General features: G+C 40.8%; 2 protein-coding genes across 8 annotated transcripts in view; both read left to right on the top strand.

Annotated features, from left to right (window-relative positions):
* agap2 (ArfGAP with GTPase domain, ankyrin repeat and PH domain 2) overlaps nucleotides 1–9,292 on the top strand; it is a 30,607-nt gene extending 21,315 nt beyond the window's left edge. For 2 of the 5 annotated variants that reach the window (XM_028452232.1, XM_028452229.1), the window contains exons 8-19: nucleotides 188–331; nucleotides 792–866; nucleotides 1,360–1,464; nucleotides 2,165–2,345; nucleotides 2,495–2,608; nucleotides 2,681–2,800; nucleotides 3,409–3,468; nucleotides 4,649–4,800; nucleotides 4,998–5,088; nucleotides 5,381–5,603; nucleotides 6,162–6,432; nucleotides 7,165–9,292. In XM_028452232.1, coding sequence (XP_028308033.1) covers nucleotides 188–331; nucleotides 792–866; nucleotides 1,360–1,464; nucleotides 2,165–2,345; nucleotides 2,495–2,608; nucleotides 2,681–2,800; nucleotides 3,409–3,468; nucleotides 4,649–4,800; nucleotides 4,998–5,088; nucleotides 5,381–5,603; nucleotides 6,162–6,432; nucleotides 7,165–7,377 — 1,749 coding nt within the window. In that variant the 3' untranslated portion in view covers nucleotides 7,378–9,292. The remainder of the gene's footprint in view (nucleotides 1–187; nucleotides 332–791; nucleotides 867–1,359; nucleotides 1,465–2,164; nucleotides 2,346–2,494; nucleotides 2,609–2,680; nucleotides 2,801–3,408; nucleotides 3,469–4,648; nucleotides 4,801–4,997; nucleotides 5,089–5,380; nucleotides 5,604–6,161; nucleotides 6,433–7,164) is intronic. The other 3 variants (XM_028452233.1, XM_028452230.1, XM_028452231.1) reach the window with 2 other exon arrangements.
* A 530-nt stretch (nucleotides 9,293–9,822) lies between these two features.
* On the top strand, nucleotides 9,823–25,959 carry zbtb39 (zinc finger and BTB domain containing 39). Of its 3 annotated transcripts, XM_028453987.1 has the most exons (6): nucleotides 9,823–9,938; nucleotides 11,044–12,069; nucleotides 14,566–14,655; nucleotides 15,739–15,907; nucleotides 16,047–17,156; nucleotides 18,380–20,484. In XM_028453987.1, exons 2-6 carry the CDS (start codon nucleotides 11,134–11,136, stop codon nucleotides 18,718–18,720), a joined length of 2,646 nt encoding a protein of 881 aa, XP_028309788.1. In that variant the 5' UTR covers nucleotides 9,823–9,938; nucleotides 11,044–11,133; the 3' UTR covers nucleotides 18,721–20,484. The 3 variants fall into 3 exon arrangements, with proteins under 3 accessions (XP_028309788.1, XP_028309789.1, XP_028309790.1); XM_028453988.1 differs by lacking the exon at nucleotides 14,566–14,655; XM_028453989.1 differs by lacking the exons at nucleotides 14,566–14,655; nucleotides 15,739–15,907; nucleotides 16,047–17,156; nucleotides 18,380–20,484 and adding exons at nucleotides 23,957–24,325; nucleotides 25,135–25,959.
* The last annotated feature ends 542 nt before the right edge of the window (nucleotides 25,960–26,501 follow it).

Raw genomic sequence — 26,501 nt, 5'->3', positions numbered from 1 at the left:
CGTGAGGCTCACTCTCCTCTGCTCTGATCTTCAAACTTTAAATGGAACTGAAAGCCTTCATCATCAGCTCCTCATCATCATTCCTGACTGTTTGTGTGAAACCTGTTTCATCCTCATTCTCTCATCTCCATTGTCCCTCTTCACCCTGACCTCCTCCTGCTCCTCGTCCTCCTCCTGGTGGTCTCAGAGCACTAATGGTTTCTACGCCTGCTCCCTCCCCTCCACCCCCATCCTCTCCCACCGGGAGCTGCGGGTGTCACAGGGTGAGGGGTCGGTCGGGTCTCGCTCTCTGAGGAACATGAGCATCCCTCGTAGGCCCTCCCTCTTTAAGGTCAGTCATCTTCATCATCACCTCATCATCGTCACCTCTCATCGTTCTTCATCTATGCCTGGGGTGTTAAACTCATTTTAGTTCAGGGGCCAAATACAAAGTAGTTTGACCTTAAGTGGGCCACAGATTTTATGCTGAAAAACAAGCAATGTCAACATTAATATCCAGAAGTTTGTACTTTACACGACTTATAAATGATACATAAATGATGTTAGGCACCCACAATATCCAGGTAATAAGTGACAGATCTCGGCAGGATTTTCTCTTTTAAATTTTATTGATTTTGTGACCAATTTTTATTTAATTTGGGGAAATTATTGTAAATAATTTCAGGAAAATTGAGTTCTTAGAACAATTTGAGATTTAAAATGACTGTAGTCATGTGAAGAAATAACTTGGTTCCGGGTGTCTGATTGGTGGCACTAATGTAACACCATATTTTGTCCTGTTTGTGCATCAGAACCGAGACTCAGACAGAAGAGCTGGAGATCATAAAGCAGAGCTGAGCAGTCTGAGAGGAACCCCCATCAAACAGGTCAGAACTATACCAACATTTGGGTTTAAATCAAGTGAAAAAATGTATTTATATAAATAAGAAATAAGCAAAGTTAAACCATCAGGGGCGGAGTTAAATCAGTGACGCACTAATGTTTGAAACTCATTCAATAATCATAATTTTAATAGTTATATTGATTGTATTTATTGCTTCTGTAAGTTTAGCATTTCTAAAAAGTAATTAAAAAAATATATATATTTTTTTAAATCAGAAAACGTTAATGTTAATGACAAAGTTCTCCTTATAAAATAATTTTTTTTTATACACACGTATAAAGAACAGATCAGTTACTGTCCTTTGCTATAAATAAAGTTTGTGTTGGACTAGAAATGACTCGTCGTTCTTCAGTTTCTGACGTTAGCAGAACAAACATCTGCTGTTTCATCCTTTCCACCTTTTTGAGGATCGTTCTATTCTTAGTCAGACGTTCTATATTAATCGTGATGTCTGACCTGATGCTTTCCTCCATCAGATGATTTTGTGGAAACGCAGCAGCAGCTCCCTGAACAAGGAGTGGAAGAAGAAATATGTCACATTGTCCAACAACGGCACGCTGTCCTACCACTCCAGCTCCAGCGTAAGAACCTGCACACAATCAATACCATCATCAATACCATCAATACCATCAATACCATCAATACCATCAGCTGCAGTAAAAAGCTCTCACTGATGCTTCAGACACACACACTGGTCAATGAGAACCACTGATTATCCTCATAGGTTAACACTAGAAGAAATGTTTCTGCAACATCTATGCATTCTTGAAAAAAATAGTATTAATGTGTTTATTTTGCTTAATCTTGAGCGTCATCTGCAAAGACTAAACCAGACTTTATTTGGAGGAATAACACGTAAAAAGGGAAGTCAATGTTACACTGAAGTAAGGGGTGGAAAATGACTTCTCAAGGGTAACAAAAGCATAATTACTGTTGGTAAAACGTGATGCTGCTCAGCATGAAAACTACTTCCTATGAATTAGAAAAATAACAAAAATCTTTAATTATGTTTTTATATAAACACAAAATATCTCAATTATTCTTAGATAAAACTCTAATAAAAATTACAATCAAAAGGGAAACTATGTGAGGAAGATATCAGCAATACATACTGTACATACATATATCGTGAACAAACAGTAATTTGATCACAAACCATCTACTCTGAAATGTAAATTTGATCACTTTGAGTCATTTTAACAACAAGGAGGGACGAGAACAAGTATTTAACCAACATATAACAAAATATAAGGGACAGAAATCATGTATTATTTTTTTCAGGATTACTTACAGAACGTCCACGGGAAAGAGATCGACCTGCTGCGTGTGACCGTGAAAGTTCCTGGGAAGCGTCCCCCGAGGGCAGTGGCCCCTACTGGGCCGTCGTCCGTCCCACCCGGAGCTACACCTGGAGTGAATGGGCTGAGTAAGGAGGCGGGGCCTGCTGAGAGCAGCAGCACAGGTGAAGGTTTTTAATCTGTTTCTCTCTATGCAGATGATGTGAGACTATTTTTACAAACTCAGAATGTCTGCTGATGAACTCCAGCTGTTTTCAAACCTCCCACACATTGAACGTCTTCATCCTAACTACCTGATGTTTCCTTCTGTCAGTCCCTCAGCTGTGTCCGTCCACTCTGTCTGTAGCTGATGATCGATCCAGGGGTCTTTCCCCCCAGGGAGGAGACGTGGGTCTGTTGTCTCTCTCCACCAAAGCACAAAGTGTTGGTACGACACCTCACTTCTTCTGCTCATTATTCCATCCACATCCTTCATCATGTGCTGCATTAAACCCTGCAGATGCCCTGGAAGGCACAGCTAAAGACGGAGGTCAGTCGTCTCCCATGAGCGACCGCAAGAAGAACCGCAGGAAGAAGAGCATGAACCAGAAAGGAGACGCAGCCGTGGGACAAGCTGAAGGTGAAAAAGGTTTTACTTTGTCTTCATCCAGGAAGCTGCTTCTGCATGTTGATTCCTGGATAGCTGCAGCCCTGCAGGTTTTAAAGGCTGACCATTCTGCTCCAGAGATAATAATCATCTTCTCTGTGATATCAGTGTGTTTTCCTGCACATTTATGAAGTCTGTGAAAGGCCACAGAAACAAAGACTTTAGGGTCACAGATTGTAGACATTTATTGACCTTCTGTTAAAGAGAGAGAGTTTGTTTTTGGGTTTAAGAGAATTATAAAACAACAAAAATGATAATTAAACATGTGACTTTGTACAAGAAGAGGCAGTTGCAATGCATTCAATTTGATGAATAACATTAATGTCAACCCATGATAATAATAATGTTAAATTCTCACTTGTTTCCTCGTGTTTGAGACAGAAAAAAAGGATAGAAGTTAGACAACCTGTTTTTTTATGCTTTTTATGCTTAGATCCTTTTTCAAATGTTTATTTTTGTCTTTTCTCACTAAATGACTGACCCTTCCTTCCCTCTCTCTGATAATCTTCAGTGTTCTGTCTTTCTTTTCTTTCTTTCTGCTAACGTCTGTCTTTCTTTGTCCTTCCTTCCTTCGTCTGCAGCCAAACGCAAAATGTGGAAATTAAAAAGCTTTGGTAGCTTGAGAAACATTAACAAGACAGGTAACAGCACTGGGAGAGCGTCCAGACACACGGTTGTTTACATCACGTCTCAGTTTCCACCCTCTCCTGTGTCTGACACACACATACTGTACCAGCCATAACATTATGACCACCCACAGAGAGGACATCTACAGCTCAGATCACAAACACTATTTAGAAAGACATGGTGGGAACATCCTTCAAAGGTAAACATTTGGGTTCCTAAATCTGATTTAAAATCACCAACATGTTTGAGAAATGATAATAAAAGTGAAAACATCATCTCTGAAGGTCCTGGTCCTTTTCCTGAGCAGATGATTTCTAGCACCCCTCAGCACCCAGACTATAACTTTGTGTTGTTAACAGTAAAGGTGTAATGAAAAATGTGGAGATATCACAATATTTCACTGCACAATTATCATAACAATCCAAAAAAAATGTCCAAATCGATTCTTTTAATCATGTTCATAACAAAAAAGACATTTAATTGTGGTAACATCTGCATAGCCTGTAAACTCCTGGTCACTAGGTGTCAGTGAATGCATCATCAGACCTTGTTAAACTACCTCATTCTTCAATGCACTTTTATAAAACATACTGGGCTCTTTGATAGATGTATGTGGTTTCTTTTTTTAAAGAATATAAGTACTTGACAGAATCAGAAGAAAAAGTTAAACTTTTTTGAAAAATGTAATTTCACAGTTTAATAAACATACCACTTGTATTTGATATTTGTACTTGAATTACAGTTAGTTACCATTTACTGGTTCTCACGTTTAAAAAAATTAAATTAAGTGTATTTCATACCATTTTGTACTTATAAAGGTAAAATGATTGATATCGCAATATATATCTTATTGTTTAGTATCGGCATACATTGTATAGTGACATCTAAATCATGAATCGTATCGTATCGTCCTAGTTGACGGTGAGTGTTTTTTGCCAAAACATTAAACGCTAAGTTTCTAAATGTTCCTCAGTTCTGCTTAAAGCTCACGTTCAGCCATGAAAGAAGGTGATTAGAAACAATCAGCAGGTGGTCAGAATGTTATGGTTCACTTCCCCAGCCTCAGTTCTTCAATATATACTCATTTCTGTGTGAATCCTGTTTTTTTCACCTTTTCTCCGTTGGTCCCTTCACTCCCTCAACGCTCATCTCCAACGTAAATACTCAAATCTTCTTTTTGGTGGTTTTTAACAGACGAGGAGAACGCAGACTTCATCATTGTGTCGTTCACGGGCCAATCATGGCACTTTGAGGCTCCGAGTCTGGAGGAGCGCGACTCGTGGGTGTCGGCCATCGAGAGTCAGATCCTGGCCAGCCTGCAGTCGTGTGAGAGCGGCCGGAACAAGGTGAGGCCCACAGAGGGTTCTCATCCTGTTTGTTTGTTTGTTTGGGGCCACACAAAACCAAACAGAGGGCCGCAAGTGGCCCCAAGGCCTCCTTTTAGAGAAGAAAAGCTTTCCAAAAATGAACAAAAATAATAAGAAATGACAGAGAAACGAATGTCTACTGAAGATTGCGTGTGTGTGTGTGTGTGTGTGTGTAGGCTCGTCGTAGCAGTCAGAGTGAGGCGGTGGCGCTGCAGGCCATCAGAAACGCTAAAGGAAATGGACTGTGTGTGGACTGTGAAGCTCCCAGTGAGTTTCTGAATCTTTTTTTTCACATTCTTCATTCTTGTTTTTTCCTCTTTATTATGTTATTTAACATTATTGAGCTGAATAAATAATTAACAAATTTTAAACCTAAAATTTAGATTTTGTGTATTGGAAATTACCATGGCCTATGAGAGTAATTTCATTAATTTCATTATACTAATATTTATGTATTGGTTCTTATATGAAAATTTTATTTATCACTTAATTGTCTTAAAACAACAACTACTGATCAAATGAATGATTATTTTGATTTGATTGTTTGGTTAATTCTCAGATCCCACGTGGGCCAGTCTGAACCTGGGTGCTCTGATCTGTATCGAGTGTTCAGGGATCCACAGGAACCTGGGGACTCACCTGTCCCGGGTCCGTTCTCTGGACCTGGACGACTGGCCTGGAGAGCTCACACAGGTTCTGGCGGCCATCGGGAACCACATGGCCAACAGCATCTGGGAACGCTGCACACAGGGTCGGGTCAAACCCACCCCACAGGCCACACGGTGGGTGGAGTCACTGAGGAGGGGGAGGAGTCAACACAACTAATTAGGAGACACATTTTCAATTTTCATGTCAAGAGCAATGAGGCCAAGAAACCAAAAAGTTTTCTATTATTTCACATATTTCTTTTCCTCAGTAATCAAAGCTTTCTAAATGTGACCAGAACCAGCTGAAGTTCAAATAAAACCCAGATCTTGTGGAATGAGTGAAAACATTGTTAAAAATGAGTCTGAAACCTTTTTGGAAGATGAAATCGGATCCAGAACAAGAATCGTCTCAGGATTGAAAGCAATGCTTGCACCTGAAACTCTTCCACATAACTTAGTTTTTATTTTTCCGTTTCCGGTCAGAATCGTTGCTAAACGAGCTCAAAAAGCTCAGAAGAACTGCTAAGTATCACAAAAAAATTGCTAAGAAGGGATTAACGAAACTCCCACAAATCCAGATTAGTCCACATCCTGGTGTGTGAACATTGTGGAACCTTCATAGAACCGTTAAAACCAGGAGATCTGCTGGACGTTCTCACACTGATCTGATCTTCATCCTCTGATGTTCCTCAGGGAGGAGCGAGAGTCTTGGATCCGGGCTAAGTACGAGCAGCGGGCGTTTCTGGCCCCGCCCCAGCCCTGTGGGGGAGAGGACGGGGTCCCGGCCCGCCTCCTGTCGGCCGTGACGGACAGAGACCTTCCCCGGTTGCTGCTCCTATTGGCTCACAGCAGCAAGGACCAGATCAACGGAGCTTCATCACCATCATCATCATCACCGACTGGCTCCGCCCTGCACGCCGCCTGTCAGCTTGGGGACGTGGTCATGACCCAACTGCTGATCTGGGTGGGTTTTAATCAGTCAATTCATTATCTAAGCAATTTACATAGATTTACAGAACACCACCAACAGAAATGGAACAACTTAAAGGATCCGTGACACTCCCTCATAATGTTCAACATACTGTATGTATGTGAACACTGATTGGCTGAAAGCTCCAAAATGGCAACGCCCACATAAAAAGAGTCTGTTTGAGGCCAAAAGTTGACATAAATGACTTCAAAGTTTAATTCTTCAGCTTTAGTGTGATCATAGAACATTATGGGAATGGCTGGTGTGGCTTTATGGGTTATGGTTAGCTTAGCATGTAGCAATGCTGGCTGAGCAGGGTCTAAGTTAAAAGGGGCGGGACTATGATATCAGGTCAACCTATCTCTTTAAAGGGTCTAATTGGACCAATAAACAAATAAATTATTTTCCATCATCTGCTGATAATAAAAAGATAAAGTTTTAATAATCTTGCAGCCCATCGTTAGTTTACTTTTTTTTTTTTTTTATTTTGTTTGTAGGAAAAAAATATTTCTTTGGGTTTGCAAAACAAAAATGTGACAAAAAAGTTAAATGTGCTTATCTTGGGTTCAAATGCATCTTTGCAATGCATTTTTTTTATCAAATAAATGTGAGAATATGAATGTTTTCTACAGTTTATATCAGTAATATGAGCTCAGTGTTATTATGCTGATCAGTCTATAATCAGTGTTTCCCTCGCCATTAACACGTTTCCTGTTCCTCACACAGTACGGCATTGACGTGAAAGCGAAGGATCACCAAGGCCAAACCGCCATGGCGATCGCTAGGAAAAGTGGCAGCAGAGGTTGCTCTGACATCCTGCTCCAACATGGCTGCTCCAACGAGGCCTCGCCCACCGCCACACCCTCCACGCCCGTACTCGCACGCCGCTCCAGCACGGCCAGCCTGGGACGCACCAGCTCCAGGAAACGGGTGTCGTAGACGTAGACGTGGACTTCTACGGCGTTAGATCAGTGCCACAATTCTTTTCAGACAAAGACGAACTCAACGCGCTCATAAAACTGTTTAAAGACAACAATGGAGGATGTTTCTGAGACAAAAGCTCCGCCTCCAGTCTGTGCAGCAGCTGTTTCATTTTCTTTTTTTTTTAAATGTAATGATTTCAGGTGATGATAAGGAAACTTGAAAAAGGTTTTTAGAATCTTTGCTTTCCAATTCTGTGTTACAAAATACTGAATTCCCTGTATGGATTCTATCTATCAACATCTACTCTGTTCTCATAAAGACTGAAATCAAATTCTGTTTCTCAAACTGAAGGAAAACGTCTTTCAATCACAGCCTGTGCAGCAACCGTTTGATATTTTTTACTCATACAAAGTCTCTTCCCGCTCTCTGCTGCTTTTCCTTTTCTTTTTTATATATTTATTTAACCAGGTTTGTCCCATTGAGATCATTAGTGCAGTTACAGAGGAACCTAGAACCTTCTCAGACCTTGATAACGTTACACACAGACAGGGTAGGCTGTAAAGATTTTAAACACATTCATTTGTACAAACGTTTCAAGTTTGAATTCAGATAAACAAGTATTTCAATCTTACACCCGCCTAACGCCCTAACGCCCAAACGCCACGACCCTGAAAACAGGAACAAGTGGGTCAGAAGATGGATGGAAGTTTTTCAATCAAAAGGAGAAACTAAGCTAAACGCGTTCTTGTCCACATTTGTCGTTAAACTATAAGATAACCTTTATTCACCCACCCAGAGGAAATTTGCACAGTTCCAGCAGCAGATAAAAATAAAATAAATAAAACAAGTATAATAAAAAATAGAAGATATATACACATGGGCCTGTACACAGTACAGAGAGAAAGGACATTGTCCAATATAAACAGAATATAAACATATACACTAAACTAGCTGACTAGTATAAAGATTGTAACATCCATGATTTCTCATTCAAACAAACAGCTCTGTGCACAGTGTTACTCATGTGTCACAATTCTTTACCAATCAGAGCTCGGGAACAAAATCTGATTGGCTGTTTATCCTCCAGGAGAGACGGTCCGTAATATAAAGAAATCCCACAGAAACCAAAATGAAACCAGACTTTAACATAAGGACGTCCCACTGCAGAGAGAAACAGATTAAAGGAATATGAAACAGTCACTGCACAGACTGTATTTAATAAAAATAAGAGACTTTCCGTGGTTTCTTCCATTTTATAGTTTTTCACTCATTGTTGAGTTGAACGTGAGCTGCTGGCAGGAGGAGAGCAGAGTTGATCTTTGCTTACGTGGCACAAACGTAACGTCATTGACTGACTTCAAACCATGAGGATGAAACTGGATCCAAGTATCAGAATCTCTTTGTTTCATCAGACTGAGGAGCAAACGGGACGTGTGTGGTTGCTGGTTTGAAAAGCGTCTGCAGTAGAAACGTTTCCTGTTTCTCCTTCACTTCCTGAACCAGAAGTGCAATAATCGACGAGGCCTCATCATGACTGTTCGCTACGACTCGTGGTCGTTGGACCGAGAACCAAACTTTTCCTTCCCTTTGACTTTAATAAACCTGCCGTGTGTCATGATGTTGTTTGTTCTTCGTGCAGATGTATCCAGAACCAGATGTTAGCATAGCAGCAGACTTTACCTGTACTTATATCATACTTAATGTTCAAATATGTGACAAACACCTCCACACTGGGTTTTGTAAATGGTTTTACTGGAAGTTTTGAAATGTTTTCTTAGTTTTTTCTGTTTTGTTTTTTTAAAAAAGAATTTAATCGTCAACATGGAAACAGATGTTCTTTATCTTTACAGATGTTAGAAGCATCCAACCGTCTGACAGACAGAGTGAAGCAATGGTAATTGGAATAAAAATAAACCTGTTTTTTTTAGCATGTTGTGTTTTCACCTGGATTCCGGAATAAGACGTCCTGATGCATAGAAATATACACTAACCATAAAGGGATGCAAAACAGACATATGTTGAAGAAAAATCAAGTTGTTCAATGATATTATTTACAATCTTTACAAAATACACAGAAAAATACTCAAATATCAAAGTGTAGATATAAAGCAAGCACAGAAACACACAAATGGTATCAAAAAAGGATACAAATACAAACACGCTTCATAAATTACAGAAAAAATACACAAAATATTCATAAAGACACACGACACTTGCAAACTAACAAAAATGTGTCCAATAAAAATACAAGTAGGATCATGAAAAGTTACACAATGGAATTATAAAATCATCAGAAATAGACACAAAATGATAGTAAAACTGATTTAACGTCAATAAACACAAACACTGAAGAAGATACAGAAACAGAGAGAAGTTCATCACAAAAAAAGAAAAACACAAATGTGCAGTTCTCCCTCCAGCCTGTAGGGGCGGACCTAGCGTGTTTGATCTCAGTGACGTCATCATTCAGCGACGCTGGGTGTAGCCGTAGCGGAGCATTTGTTATTGATGAAGAGGAGGAAAAACACACAAAACAACACAAATTTAACAAACAAACGGACGGACCGACGTTAATGGTGAGCGACACACAAACGGGTTCATTTGAACTTTATTAATGAGTGAATTCAGACTTTAAACAGGAAAACAAATACTTTGAAAAAAACGTGCAGTAAAACATACAAACTGTTCACCTTCATGTCATCTCTGATCACAGGTTGTGTAAAAATACAGGTTTAATTAATACATTAAATTATTTAAAAAGCCTAACATTTCCGGACTGATTATTATTATGTAACACAGGCTTTTAGTTTTAGTTCAAATATTATATTTTTATTTAACTCTGTAGTTAAGCAGGAAAAGCCCATTGAGATGGTCAATAATTTATTTATTATATATAATAATAAACTAAATCAGCAGCTCAGCCACAGTGCTTTAAATATTAACATTTTACATTACTTCATGTCATTTATTTACCGTTTAAATAATTGATTATTGAAAACATCTGCATCTATTGTAATGTATTATTGTCATAATTACTAGTTACAATATCACTAACAGAAAATATACACTTTATACTACATATAGATTACTTTATAAAATACACAAACATAAGGGTTAAAATATGCAACATTAAAGGGTTCCTAGTCATGTTTACATGTTATTATACATTAATCGTGTTGTTTTAAAAAAACTTTATTGTTGCAGTTTTTTAACATTACAGCAGAATAACTAAGTAAAAACATTTTACATTTGCGTTTGGCTTTTCATTTGGTACATTTTCAATAACCAACCAACCCTGAAATCTGATCTGTTATTTCCAATACAAAGTTTTTTAGGACAGAATATATGAACATTTACTCTGATCAGGTTTGCAGATCCATAATAAAAGTTACATTTCAGGGATTACATATTCTCGACAGTTTCTCTTCAGGTCCCATCTCAGTTTTAAGTATTTATGGATAAATTGGGTTTAAATTGTAAGAAGGAATAGATTCTAGATATGTTTGTTTTTTCTTTTAATGTTGCTTTCTGTTGTGTCCATTAAATGTTATATTGGCAGGAACTGTTCAACATTAATGGTGTTTTTATTAAAATAACTTTTCTGACACATTTTCTCACAAAGACATAATCCAGGATTTGTAAACGTATCATCAGGATGTTTAAACACTGAATCTGTTTCAGGTTTGGATTACGTTCTTTTGTGGATGTGAACACTTGGTCCTGAAGGTCACCTGCTCCGTTTGTCTGCTGTCGGCCTGAAGCTGCTCAGCCATGAGAGTCCGCCTACTGGGTTCTGGCCACGCCTCCAGCATCCTGGCCGAGCTGAACCGCTGCCGTGAGTCGCGGCGTTACTGCGACGTCACGTTGAACGTGGGGAATGTGATGTTTGCGGCGCACAGCGCGGTGTTGGCATGTTCCGGCTCGTATTTCAGGAACCTTCTGAGCAACACTTCCACCTCCAGCTCCACCTTCTCCCTGCAGTTCATCTCCTCCGCCTCCTTTGAGAAACTGCTGACCTTCGTGTACACGGGGGAGGTTCTAACGGACCTGATGGAGGTGGGCGTGCTGTGTGAGCTCGCTCAGCGCCTGGGCGTCGACCAGCTGGTGAAGGCGTGTCACCACACATTTCCTGACCTTCAGTCATCAGCCTCTGATAAACCAACGAGTCCTGGAAACATCAACGTGGACTCCACGGGGATGATAGCTGCGTCTTCACTCTGCTCCTCATCATCTTCGTCAGCTGCTCCCACGCCCAGCGACGCCCCCTCACATGCTGACCAATCCTCCTCCGTCAGGTTTCTGCAGGACGCCCTGGACCTGAAGACGGAGGACATCCAGGATGATGTTTGCTACGCCCCAACTCCAGAGGGACAAGATGTGAGCGCTAGGGGCCACGGATCTCAGCAGATGAAGACGGAACCACAGGACGTGAGCTCAGAACCTCCCATGGTCTCCTTCTCCCTCTCACACTCACCTCAGCCCCAGACCTTCATTCCTGCCTCTTCCTCACTGAGCTCAGTGAGTGGCCTCCAGGAGGCGACAGAGAGGGACAAGCTGCAGATGTTTAAGGAGGAGGAGGAGGACCTGCAGACCCACATGATGGAGGGAACATCAGACGACATCATAGAACTCAGTGACGAAGAAGACTTCATGGAGGAAGACGAGGACCTCGTGTTTGTGGAGAATGGAGACGACATGAGCAGCCAGGTGAGTTAGCATTAGCATGTGTTACCATTAGCTGTTAGCGGGATGAGGACAGATTTACACACGTTTAGTTTTTACATTTGAACTTTTCCTATAAGTCCTTACATATATTTAAAACGTACATTTTAAAGACCTATTACCTCTTCATTTGTACACCAGTGTTTCTCAACCTTTTCAGACTGTGACCCCCAAAATAAAGGTCCCATAGAGCAGGGACCCCCACTGTAGCTGAAGGTGGTTGAACACAGACATGAACATTGAAGAACAGTCATGTGGAGACAGGACCATCTATAAGGGGGAATAAAGGAGAGATTTTTGGGGTCCATCCATAAAGTCAGTAAAATGATGGTCTATTGTTCTATGAATCTGTGATAACCACATTTATTTATTCATCTGAATAATATCCACTGTTATCCAGGAACGTTTATTATTATTATTATAGTCATCTTAAAGATGGAAATCATGGTTTTAATCACAAATAAAATGGTTCAAAGATGCTGGAAAATGTGGTGAAATGGGATTTTAAAAAAGGACAGAAAAAGTGGTAAAAAGGGTTCAAAGTGTCAATATTGGAACAATTAGTTTAAACTGGTAAATAATGGGCAGGACAAATGGTGAATGTGGTTAAATTGGCAAAAATAATCATGAAATATGGTGAAAAGTGACAATAATGGGTCAATATATGTGACATTAGATGGAAAAGTGGTAGAAAGGGTTTATAAGTGATGAACATGTCTGGAAAGTGGAAAAAATGTGCAAAAAAGTCATTGAAATGTAATGTAGAAATGTAGCATAAATGCATTAAAAGGAGCAAAAATATGGCAAGAAAAAGTGATGAAAATAGGTTAAAATATGGTGAGTTTTGTGTAGTTGCAGAAAAAGGGTGTGATGCACTGACATGTCTTAGACTGTAGATAAAACTGGTAGTGGGCTTAACTTTAGACACGTTGATCCTAAATACCTGTTTTAGGTATTACCACTCACTCCTTCCCTCTGTCCACCACCATTATACCTAAGCTTCACACTGGTCACCAGACTGGTTTGATTACACAACATAATAAACAACTATAACATCACATCTCACTCTCACTTAAAAGCAGTCAACTCTTCCCCACCCTTCCATTTCCTACCCTGACTCCCTCTTCCCTGTTCCCTCCCCCTCATCCAGGTGTAACACTGCATTGCTGTCTTTAAAAGATTACACTTCTTGCCGTGTTGACCTTCGACAGCATGTGCAGACAAATAAAAAATAGAAAATAAAATAAAATGAAAAATAAGAATATTGTTCAAAAATTATTCCTAGTTTCTTGAAGGCATCTGGCGAACCCCTCCCTGTGTCTCGCAACCCTCAGGTTGAGAACCCCCGTTGTAGACAATCTATTGCTAGTCCTCTGCCCCCTGGTGTCTCATCTTTGCACTACAGTTATAACAATCAGAGGGTTCACATTTTTTAATCCATGGCTTCATCTGATTAACCTGCAGCTGTAGAAGCAGTTTAATATTTTGATTACTTTACGGTGATATTTTCATTCAAACATTGACCAATATTTTGGGAGAAGAACTTCCTCAGATGAAGGATTGATGATGAGATGCCAAACGTTTCTGTCCAACTGCATTTCTTTCAGTTAAAACAGGTTTTAATGTGTAAAAAGATAAACATATTTAGTACTTCTCCTATATTTGCACTTTTAATTTTCAGAAAACCAAACATTACCTGCTTGTAATTTATTTCTTTATTTAAAATGCTAAATTATCATGTGGTGCGACTGCTGCTTCTAAAAAATCTTTAGAATTACTCTAAATCTATTATCATTTTTACCCTATTTGATAAGTTTGTAAGATAAGAGTATTTTTAAAGTATTTCTGTATTTATTTCCATCATAATATTAATGCAAACTTTTTCTGGTGATTCCCATTTTTGGAAAAATCATGCGATGTGACCATTAACAAATGACCTCTTTGGAACTTTTATTTTTGAAATTCGATGAAGGACAGGAAGTTGCATCATACACAAACTTGTGATGGACCCGTTGGAGCAGCTAACAGGTTTGTTTCTCTCTCACCTTTTTAACACTCGGTTTGTAGTTTCAATGTTTGGACATCATGTGCAATAACCTTAAAAAAATAATAATAATTAAGTTTTTCTACAAACATATAATTGATTATAAATTTCACAGTAACCCTTTGTGGGTAGCTAGCTTGTTTTGTTGAGGTCGCTAATTGTTAGCATCTTAACTTTGATTTAAGTTGAAATGCAGAGAGCTTTCAATCAGTGATGTATGTCGTAAATTGGACATTTTTGTGCTTTTATATTTCATTATTAATTTATATAAATGTCATTTTTCTGCTATTTGTGGGTTTTTTGTTATATTTTAGACATTTTTGTACATTACAAGAAGTTTTTTAAAACTCATTAATTACAGCATGTGATCTAACTTTGGTAATCATACATTTTTCACTAATTTATTACTTATTTATAATTTTTATCTATTTTACCAGATTCCGCTGTCAAGCAAAGTGAAAAGCACTCGCCACAGGCAGCGTGTGAATTCTGACCACAAAGAAAGAGAAACAAAGGAGAAGAGAAAGGTATCTGACTAATGGAAACTGTAAAGAATGCAACATGAAGTACATGTCGTGTTTCATTTCCTCAGAGAAATTCTACTTTTTATTTTTCACGTTAGTTTTTAGCTACAAGAAAATAAAAGAACAGGAAAAGATTTAGAATGTGAAGTTAAACAAGCCAGAGAGAGAAATGTTAGGCTGCATCTTTTTACACAGAAGATTAAATGTTAGTTAAGCTAGGTTTAATGTTAGTTAAGCTAGGTTTAATGTTAGTTAAGCTAGGTTTAACGTTAAGCTTGGTTTACTGTTGGTTAAGCTAGGTTTACTGTTAGTTAAGCTAGGTTTAATGTTGGTTGAGCTAGGTTCAATGTTGGTTAAGCTAGGTTCAATGTTGGTTAAGCTAGGTTCAATGTTGGTTGAGCTAGGTTTACTGTTAGTTAAGCTAGGTTTACTGTTAGTTAAGCTAGGTTCAATGTTAGTTAAGCTAGGTTTAATGTTTGTTAAGCTAGGTTTACTGTTTGATTTAATGTTTTATTAAGAAGTGTTCATGAAATGCTCGATTCAATATTTGTTTATTATTATTACATTTATGAAATGTTTGTGGACTAGAGAACATTTAATTAAATATGGTTTGAACTACCTTTGCTTGGAATTTATTGTTGATCTTTTTTAATGATTTTCATACCATATCATAGATATTTCATATCTTTGTTTTGACAAATTCTGTGACCACAATAGTTCCAACTACTGTTGTTTCTTTGTTGGCCTGAGTCTAAAAACACAAGCTCTTCTTCTACGACATAAACCCTTATGTAGTCCTAAGGAGCCTTTACTTCCCCTTAAAAAGACGCTCCGTGGCTGATGTTAGAAAAATGTACGTAAGCGGAATACGTCTATGTTTACAGCATTCTCACAATAACGAAAACAGTACTAGACTACTCGACAAGTGATCTTTTATTGATTTTACTGAGAAAAAATTTAACTCTCTAGCTGTTAGCATTTATGATGCTAACAGCACCTATTGTAGACCAGAAAACATCAGAGCTACATAATAGATAGTTTAGTTTTAGTAAAACTACAAACTGAAACAATGTGACTGTGTGCCAGGATCGAGACCTGCTGAATGAGTTAAGTGAAGGAGAGTCTGATGAAGGGGAGGAGTCTAACCTAGCCTGGGTGGATTCTGCCGAGGAATCGACGTCGCTCAGTGACTCAGAACCTCCACGGAAAGTGAGGCTGTCCCAGCGGTCCTACCCTCCACCACATGGGTCTGAAGGTAGGTTCACTATTATAACTAATACTTTATTGTTCTAGTCTATGACTCAAACATCTCCCATATATATAGAAAACTAACAAATCAGGTTGAAATGTTTGGGAAACCGACGTGGTCTAAAGTAGTCTTTCATTTTTTTCAGCGTGTGTCACAGATCCATCCCTGGCTCATGAGGTTGGTAAAGATGGCAGCACCGTGTGGTCGCTTGTTGAGCCTGTGGGAGGCGCTGAAAGAAGCCCCCAACCAAACATTTTCACTGAGTGTGCTGGTCCATCTCCACATGCACAAGGAAACATCCTTGACAAACTGTCAGCGTTTCAGTGCCTGTGTGACGACATCTTGCTGGAGCACGTGAGGGGTTGCACCGTGGCCGCGGCACGTGGCCGGGGGCAGGAGACGGGATCCTGGGATCTGACTCTAGCAGAACTGAAGGCCTTTATCGCTCTCCTGTATGTACGGGGTGCGTACTGCGGGAAGAACATTGATGTGGGGAGTTTCTGGGCTGAAGATTGGGGCAATGCCTTCTTCATCGCCACCCTCTCCAGGACCAGGTTCAGGGAGATAATGCGCTACCTGTGCTTCGACCAAAAGGAGACCCGTCGTTCCCGAGTGATCGCGGACAAATTTGCGCAGCTGAGGGAAGTGTGGGACCACTTCACCCAGAACTGTATCGCGTCCTTCCAGCCAGGGTCAGACATTACGGTGGCCCAACAACGGTTCACGCAGTATACGCCAAATACACAGGACAAATCTGGATTTAAGTTCTGGATGGCAGCAGATGTGGAGAGCAAATACTTCCTGACTGGTTGTCCGTACCTGGAGAAAGACGACAACAGGCCCATCACGCAGCGCCGTAGGGAAAGCTTGGTGTTGGGTCTGTTGGAGCCGTTTGTTGGTAAAGGAAGGAACGTCACCACTGATGATAGTGTGACCTCCATCCCACTGGCCAACGCTCTGCTGTCCATGAACACAAGCCTGGTCGGAAACATCAGCAAGCACCAACGGGAGCTCCCGCCCTCAGTGAAAGACACGATGAAGCTGTTCAGCACCAAGCTTCTGAAACAAGGGCAGGTGGTGCTGTCCGTGTACCAGCGCGAGCCCAGGAAGAACGTCCCCATCCTCAGCACCCGGCACCACAACGTGGACATCCTCACAGACCACAAGAGGGAGCCAGAGACGGTTACTTATTACAACCGCACCAAAATTGGCGTGGACGCCCTGGTTCAAATGGCTCACCAGTTCTCTGTCAGAGGTTAGATTTTATTATCTCATACAAGTAAAATATACATGGACATGTATGTGTATTTTATTATGACATTGAACCTCTGCCTACAATGGGGGGGGGGGGGTTGTTCTCCACTCCGCCCCTCCCCCACGGTAGCTGCAATGTAGCACACAGATGTAAAAACCTCAGACGTGCTTTGAAGACATTTAAAACAAGTAAAAACACACTTTCCACAATATTTCACTGCACTGCCAATCAGAACCAGCCTTACCTTCACACCCAATTAGTTGTTATGTAAGGACCGCTTCAAGCTGAGCTGCTATGAGAGGGATCTGTAGGCTAAGCTAATGGGCTAAACTAATGGACAGAATTCCTTCATAGAAAGTCCTTGAATGCAGCTTGTTCAGAGCACTACTACGTTTCTACTTACAGGGGATATAATGGGAGGTGTCATGACTAACCACACCCCCACCACATTGTTCCCTCTTATTTCCTTGTGGCTAAATGATGAACTCTGTCAGGAGAATTTACCTGTTGGTTCAGGTGCTGATCCTCATTCAATCAATAAACACGTCCTTTCACGCAGCTTTCATCACAGTTTCTAACAATATTTGTGCACTTCCAACACCTAACTACTCAGCCATGGCTCGTTTCTGCTGCTAACAACAGCTCTGTTAGCCTGTTAGGCTAATTGTGATGCTGAGTGGGTGCAGGGAGGTTCACAAGAAGCAGGAAGTTGGTGAGAAGGTGATATTTAATCCTCACCTAACATACAACCTTTATCACTGAGGGAGGGGCTACACACAGCTGCTGAAAACTACACTTCCTGTTACGCCTCTACCTCCCACAATGCACCAGTTATTTTAAGTGACAGGCCGTGACCATCAACCAGTGTGTTATATCCTGATTAAAAAGGAGACTCTACATAGTTTATGCCCCAAGATATAAAATTGTTTTAAAAAGTCCTTTTAATGTGTTTTTTTAATAAAAACGTGCACATATTTTGTTTATTGATAATACATTAAACACATTTTTTGTTATAAAAGTTTCCACTACAGGAACACTTTAAATACATTTCTAACCAAAGCCATTAAGAGTTTTTTGAAGTTAGTGTAAAGGTTGTTGGCAAAATTGTTTTTAAAGCTGTTATTTACTAAATCTGATCTATCTATCCTTCCATTGACATTAACATATACATATTTTTTGTTTTATCTTCTGTAGACTGTGTGTAACTCTCTCTCCCCCTGTAGGTAGTGCACGTCGATGGCCAGTTGCTGCGTTCTACCTGGTTTTGGACCTGGCTGCCATCAACGCCTGGGTGCTCTACAGGGGCTGCATGGGGGACCAGGTCCCTAGGAGGGACTTCATGCTACAGCTAGCCCAGGAGCTACGCTCTGAGTGGATGGTGTTAAAGCAGCAGTATCGTGTGTTTGGGCCCTTAGAGGACACAGAAGAACGTAAACGAGTAAAGTGCATGGTGAAGGCTCGATGCAAACAGAACAAAACTTTTATGAAGTGTCTGAGCTGCAGGAAACCTGTGTGTGGAAAGTGTACGGCCAGGGAGCTGAGTGTGTGTGCTAAGTGTGTGTGATGGTACACTCTTCATTAGACAGCGCTAATCTGTGAAATCCGGTCCAATGTATCGTTGTTAGTGACTCACACGGTTTATGATACGATAGAATCACGATATAATCAATATAAATCTGAGTTTCTCAGTTTATTTACTGTGATTAAGGGTGCGTTCACACATGCCTCTTTGATCCTCACTATGCTTCACTTCCTCTGATAGTTCTGGTCTTTTGGTCTTTTTGTGACATGTGAAAGCTCACTAGAACTCTGGTACGAAGCCAACAAGTGAACTCTGGTCCTCTATAAAATGTGGGTCTCTGTTCGCCTCAAGCGAAGCATGGTGTGGTTTTTAAACATGTGAGAAAGCAAACGGGACCAAATATAGGAATTTATGTTGAAGCGCAATAGTGACAGAGCAACTCCATCTGTGACTGGACAGCAGCGACACACAGCAATCACGCACAATGTTGCGGCAACAGGCACGCGCACACACTCACAACCCAGTGCTCCATCAGGCAGCACACACACAAATATCCATCCAACCATTTTCAGACTCACTTTGTCAGCAAACTAACAAACATGTCACAAACATTTCCTCACTTTCTTCCGTATTTACTCCCACATCATTCATTTGTCTCACTTCTCTCTCTTCCTCAAACTGTTCACATGGTCATTAACGGCTACACACCTGACTGCTCTTTGTTTTACCTGCTCATACATTCACATCTTCAAACATTACACACCCTTACCGGTAACTTACCGGTGACATGACGCCTCTGAGTGCCGACAGGTGTGAGACGAAGCGTCATCAGCTGTGTTTATGTAGCGCATGTTGTGGGATTAGGAGTTATTTTTAATTATTATCAATTACATTCCCAGGGGGTTTGTTTTAGGATTTCCTTTGGAAAACATATGAAGAGGGATCAAATATAGGACATGAAGGCACAACTGTCCGTAATCACACAAACCGTCGTCACGGCAACAAGCACACAAACACACCTAGCACTCCTCCATCTTGCGGCAACACACATACATACACAACACAAACATTTCCACTCATTGTATTTGAGGGTCATTTTGAATCATTAATTACGTTTTTAGAGGATTGATTGAGGATTTCCTTTGGAAAATGCATTTTTCTGACAGAATTCTATGGAGGCTAAAGTATTCTATCCAATAGGTGACCGACCGTTTTGCCTGCGTGACGTTGTTCAGAAAGTTTGGTGTGCTTGGCCAATAGAATGTGTGAAAGCGGACCGGACTAAATTAAAATGCAACAATGTTGCAGATTCACTGCCTGAACTCCACCGAGTCCACTGGACTATATGTGTGAAAGCACCCATAGTGTCTGAGACAAACACTGAACAAAAAAGTTTAAAATGTAAATTAAATGAAGTATTTGCTCACACAGGCCTGTGTTGATACAATAAATCAGACTCATTCATTCATCTTTGTGTTATTTCTGTTCCTATCAGCAGACGTCAGAGCTATAGTTAATCACTAGGACACTTCACACACTCCTAAATAATCTATTGGCTCTGATTTAAGCCAACATTAATGTTAATGGATTGTGGGAAAAACCCATGGGGAGATGTGGCATTGGTTGCATCTGAATAGTCCCTCCTATCTCCTTTCTTAACCACTTAAGGGGTAAAAAAGTGTCCAAGTTCTCTTTAAGCTCAGGAAAAGAGTCTCAATGCTTCCTTTATAACCTCCTTTAGCCTAGAAAACACTGATACATCCTTCACCAAAGGAGACCAGATAATGATGACCCACAATTCCTTGCGCCGACAACATTTAAAGGGACACACACACCCGAGCGCTCACATAAACTCACGATGACCGACAAGTAACGTAGATCATGTCAGTTACTAATGCAATAATATGAACAACTTTAAAGAAATAATGTAAAACCCATATATTATTATATATAGACATATCAGATTATAACTGATATAAAACAAACACTGTGGTTCTAGGAAAATGATCAGACATTTTAATCCACATGATGTTTTATTCAACATAATTCATATTAGTGAGTAGAAGGTGAGTGTGATCAACCATTCTCTATGTGACATTCTTTAGTTTACCTTCAGTTCCTCGTAGCCATGGTAACCTCTTTTTGTTTGATTTACATTCAAACCTGTGATTTATGACATTATATCAGTGGAAAGTGTTAGAAATTAGCTTTTAGTTTATTTTAGGAAGTGGAGTTTTTTTCACCACAGCAGACGTCATTATTACGTCACCGAGTGGAAGTGTGTCTGATCATCAAAACAAATGTGATGTCCATTTCCTAACTCCTTTCCTAACACCTTTCATTTACCCAGTGATGTTATAAAAAAGTGGATCGGAAAGGAGATAGGAGGGACTATTAGGACACAGCCATGGTGTTACAGGTATGGCCTGTTGCTTTAAGGGAGGTGTTACATTGTGAGGGTAATGTAGTTTTTCAGTCAGTTAATAGTGATGTTCTCCGTGTGCACTCTCTCGCTGTTTATGACCAAATGAGAGGATTAAAGGTACATCTTACCCTCAAGTACCCGTCTGCTTCTTCCTCCCTGCACTCACCTGGGATGCAGTCAGCAGTACGAACCGCTGTCCGCATTTTCCGGAGTTTTTGAGAGAGGAAAAGAGTGAAAAGAGAAGGAATACTGCGCAGCACACGTGGGAAATGGGACACGAAGAAAACGTTAGCAGCAGGTGAGCCTGTAGGCCTCACTACAACAGCGCCACCAAGGGGGGACTGGAAGCTTACTCCTCCACCTTCAACGCACACCAAACCATTCCTCGCTGGATTGAGAAACATAAGGGGTGATGCAGGAAGTAGATGGATGGGATTGGTTTCTCAGGCATCCCCTAGAGTAGGAGGAGGGCCCTTCCACCAGGTGGTCAGAGCGCTCCTATCAAGACAACAGGCTATCATCATGTGCACAGAGAACATTGTGAAAACTGGGATTTGGAGCAGGCAGTGGGTGCATTGAGCATGGTCGGGTTAGTGAAGGCAGGGTTTCCACGAGTGCTATCCCTCAACGCTTTGGCTGAGCTTATCATCAACAGTGCGGGGAACACCCTAATGCCAGTGGACAACTTGGACTTACAGGTGGATATCCGTGGTCTTGTCCATGCATGGCTCGGTGCGTTTAGAGTCCAGCCTCACAACGATCATGTCTTCCTGCGTCCTGACCTTTGTGCTGCCTGGATGAACCTGCTGCGGAACAACAACGCATTCAGAGCAAATAATGAGGCTCAGCCAGCACCTGGAGAAGCCGTGCCCGCTTCGGGTCCAGGAGAGCGGCACCCCTGGGCACTGGCTGGGTACCATGATATCAATGTTCAAACTGGGCAACAAGTAGCAGGAGGGAGGGCTGGAGCACTCCTCGCTGTTGTGGAAATACTGGCGCTCATCGCTGTGTTAACTCCACAAGGTGTGTGACGCAAGACTGAATTCATTAACATGCTAGTCTTTGGGATGACCATTATCACCAGTGTAAAGGCTTTTTCAAACTAAAACATTCTCCTGTGAAATCTGTGACCTGTTGACCTGCACAACTCAAAGAATCAGAATCGAGAATCGTCGAGAACAGGAATCAAAATTGAGAATCGGAATCAGAATCGTTAAAATCCAAACGATGCCCAACCCTACCCAGTGACACTAGACCGGATGGGAGTTAGCCCTGAGGACCCAACCTCAACGCAGATTCAAGGATTCTGAGTTCATCAACCTCCTGTATGCAGCGCTCCAACTGTCCATCCAGGGAGGAGGATCTCAGCTTATGACTCTATGGCGTCCTGGATAATGTCACTGTTTCTGCCAAAATGATCATCAACACCCGAGTTGCCCAATATATTGCAAATCGTGGAGCTCATAACATCTAAAGAGCTCAGCCAATCGTCCATAATTCTCAGGCTCGTTCATATATTCACGCAGTAGTGAAGTTTTTTATATCAACTTAATACACAAAGTTCATAGAAACCAAAGACAAATATAACTTTTCTGTTTTTTTTTTTAAAGAACACTAATATTCTCAGAATTATTGTTGATATTTTGCAAATGTTGACTTGTTTTATATAGCTTTATTTATAACTGCTAATGTTGAACCTTTCTATGGATGCAGGTTATGTTGATGTCTTGATATCTGAACACAGGGTTAAGTTTAACTCACAGATTTATCAATGAGAGACATATTCGTTATTGCCATTAAACGCTGCCTTTTCCATGACAGGGACAGTATTTTGTTTTGCCATAAGTTTCTATTTGCTCTTGTGCGATGGACATTTTTGTTACACAGTATTAAGAGAGAGAAATGTGTAATGCTTTTAATTTAATATCACTGTCTGAATACTTTAAGCTTTCTCTTCATCTGCTGTGTCAGAGTATGGACCAGGTTTACAGTGTTCACTGAATGATTATAATGCTGGAGTGATGTTAAGGCTTTAATCATCATCTACAGTGGGGGTAGTGTTACAGACCCCAGGTGTTGCATTGTGGGAGGCAGAGGTATAACTGTTTATTTACATGTTGGGTAATGTAGTTCTTCAGTCAGTCAGTAGTGATGTTCTCTGTGAAGTTACATTCAGCGTGTTTAAGCACATCTCACCCAGTATGCAGTGTCAGCATTACGGACCGCTGCTGTTACCAGTAACAACGAGCCACGGCTGAGCCTCCTTACCACGGTTTGGGGACCACCTGGCCAAGGTAACAGTTGCTCAATATGTGTAACCCAGGAAAGTTTCCTTATAGTCTAGTTAAGTAGTTTAATTGGGCGATATGGACCAAAACTCATATCTTCATATTTTTTCTTAAAAAAGTTTATATATGATATAAATCTTATTTTCAACTCAATTAAGGCTGACGAGAAAGATAATTCTGGGTTATTTTTACTAACGTAAAATGCCACACATCTAATTTATTAACGAACTAACCCATGTGACCAACCAATGGTAGATCTAAATTATTATTATTGTTTTATTTATTTATTATTTTGGGACACACACAGACTTTCAAACAACAAAAAAAGGTAACTATGGGCTTTAAGGGATGGGGCATGTCCCTGATCTCTCAGGTGTGACAGGGCGTGGCAGTAGTGGGGCGGAGCTTCACGTTAACTAAACGGTGACAAAGTCTCACTTATGACGCAAAGACTGCGACTAAAAGCACTAGAAACTTATCATTCAAATATGAACTCTGACGTAATAATGAAAAACACAAACAGTGACGTCAGTAACGCCTGAAAACCTGTTTCCCTCTCCTGCAGGTGACCGGAAGTACTTTGTCCTGTGGCACGTGCTCAGTCCTCCTCCCCGAGGACCCGTCCGCCATCAGCGGGCATGCGCAGTCTCACCTGACCGCGCGCGGAGCATGCGCAGTGTGCGGAGCGGCGTTCACGGACCGAGCAGCCGCCGTTTCCCACGCGCTGTCCCACGTTGGCGTGAAGCTCCACACCTGCGACATGTGCGGCCTGCACTGCTGCTCCCGGGAAAAACTGCTGTGTCACATCCGGCAGGCGCAGGCCAATGGTTACACGGAGCTACAAGGGGCGGAGCCACAGGTGGCGCTGACGAGCAGCGGAAAGCACGAGCTGCAGTGCGTGGTCTGTAGACAAACCCTCAGTAGGGACTTACAGGTGAGTTAATATTAGAATATTTAATACTGATTATTAATGAATAACTAACATCTACTACAGTGTTTTTTCATTTGAATAAACTGCTTTTATTGGCTGACCTTTATTCTACAGCTTTATATTTAATGTAAGAGACTAAGGCGCCACCTGCTGGACGTTTGTGTCTCTGCAGCCAGTATCTAGTAAATAGAGGTTTTGCGGCTGACGTCACAGCAGGTCATGTGATCTTTGTTTTTCAATCATGTTGTACGGCTTGGCCTCGTGGCACACAGATCACTGTTTTATTAAATAAAGTCAGTGTTTCACCTCTGGATGTAGAAAGACCCACGTGGTATCATTGACGTCAGTGCAAAACCTTTATATAGATACATGTAAACATGAATGAATAAATAAAAATATCATTATGTATTTTTTTAAATAGTTCAAATTGTAAATAACTAAAACTTCTGATACTAAAGTTTTTAATAAATCTGAGCACGACAAACACTATGTGACACATTATTTACATGCTTACAACGCACGGAAAAGTTCAACATTCTATTAGATTTCTGTAAAACATAATATCATTTATTTAAATATTTATAAACGTGAGAAAACTGTAAAATCTTCAAGATATCTAACCATAAATACAATCTATGTATTCTACAATCCTGATAAAAGAATAAAATGGAAAAATATATTTTTTCTCATATTGAAATACACAACAGCACTACTGACTTTAAATGAGATTATTTTAATGTATTTATTTCATGTTAACGTGGACTCTGACCGTGTGTGTGTGTGTGTGTGTGTCTCTCTCTCTCTCTCTACAGGCATTGAAGGACCATGTGCTGTTACACGTCAGCGCTCACACTCTGAGCTGTGGCGTGTGTGCACGCTCGTTCCCATCGCTGTGCGCGCTGCTGTGGCATGGCCTGGGTCACCTCCACGTGCCCGTGTTCACGTGCACGCTCTGCGGACACTGCTTCGCTCAGCGCTCCCTGCTGGATGCGCACGCCAGAGCGTGTACGCAGCCCCTGCACACACAGCCTTCGTTCTGCGTTAAACGTAAAGCAGAGCGCCCCCTGGAGGCCCAGCCTTCATCATCATCCTCTCCTGGTGACGTCACCAAAGTGTCCTCTCCACGGTACGGTTGTCGTTACTGCGGGAAGTCGTTCGCCCACTCCGGGGAGTTCACGTACCACCTGCGTATCCACACGGGGGAGAAGCCGTACGAGTGCCGCGTGTGTCTGCGTCTGTTCAGGGGTCGCTCCACCATCATCAGCCACCTGAGGACGCACGGCGGTGCGCTCATGTACTGCTGCACCGTGTGCGGACGCTACTTCTCTACAATGAAGCTTATGGCGGCGCACATGGAGCTACACGGTGAGGACGTCCCCCCAGACTTTAACCTAGAGCAGACATTCATGTACAACGACCGCTCTAAAGAACCGCTGCCTCCCAGCGACCCCTGAACGCATCATATCACCTGGAGCTGTTGATCAGTCTGGAGGATGAAAATAAATACTCTTCTCATCACACGCCCCATTAAACAGACGTTATTAAAGATATCCACCACTTTTTCTACAAATGTGTCCTAAAATCTTCCAAATGTTCTTATTAGTAGATCTGTGTCTAATAAAACACATTATTCACCATATTCATTTATTTCCTTTTAAAAATAGGACTACTTTGCAGTTTTAGAGCTTGTGTTCCTCCATCTTGAAATCACGTGATTGATGATGTCACGGCTCCACTACCTGTAAACCTTCTATTTTCTATTAAAGTGAAACATTCAGCCTGATTTTTACATCATTTAACAGATTTTTCAGTCACAATAACAACTTGTGTTGCTTTTAGTTGCTCTACACATAATCAGGAAATGTTGATGTTGATGTAAACCTCTTGTTTACAGAAAGATGATAAAAACAGTTCCAACTCTGAGGTTTGGTTGTAGACAATGACAATAGGAGAGTTAATCAATGACACCAACATTTGTTGATCAGTTTTATCTCTTTAAATGTTAGAAAATTAGTATTTAATCACAATTGTGTTGAAATATCTTATTTTTTGCAATTATAAGTTGGTCGTTCGTTGACTAAAAATTATTAAAGAACTACTGATTAAAATCCTGAATGATGGATTTTATTAGTCACATGACAAGGCTCTATGGCCTCTGATTAAAATCTGCTTAATTTTA

Source organism: Gouania willdenowi, chromosome 7, assembly GCF_900634775.1.
Source record: "Gouania willdenowi chromosome 7, fGouWil2.1, whole genome shotgun sequence".
NCBI classification, from domain to species: Eukaryota; Metazoa; Chordata; class Actinopteri; order Blenniiformes; family Gobiesocidae; genus Gouania; species Gouania willdenowi.
This window is presented reverse-complemented; position numbering and strand designations above follow the sequence as displayed.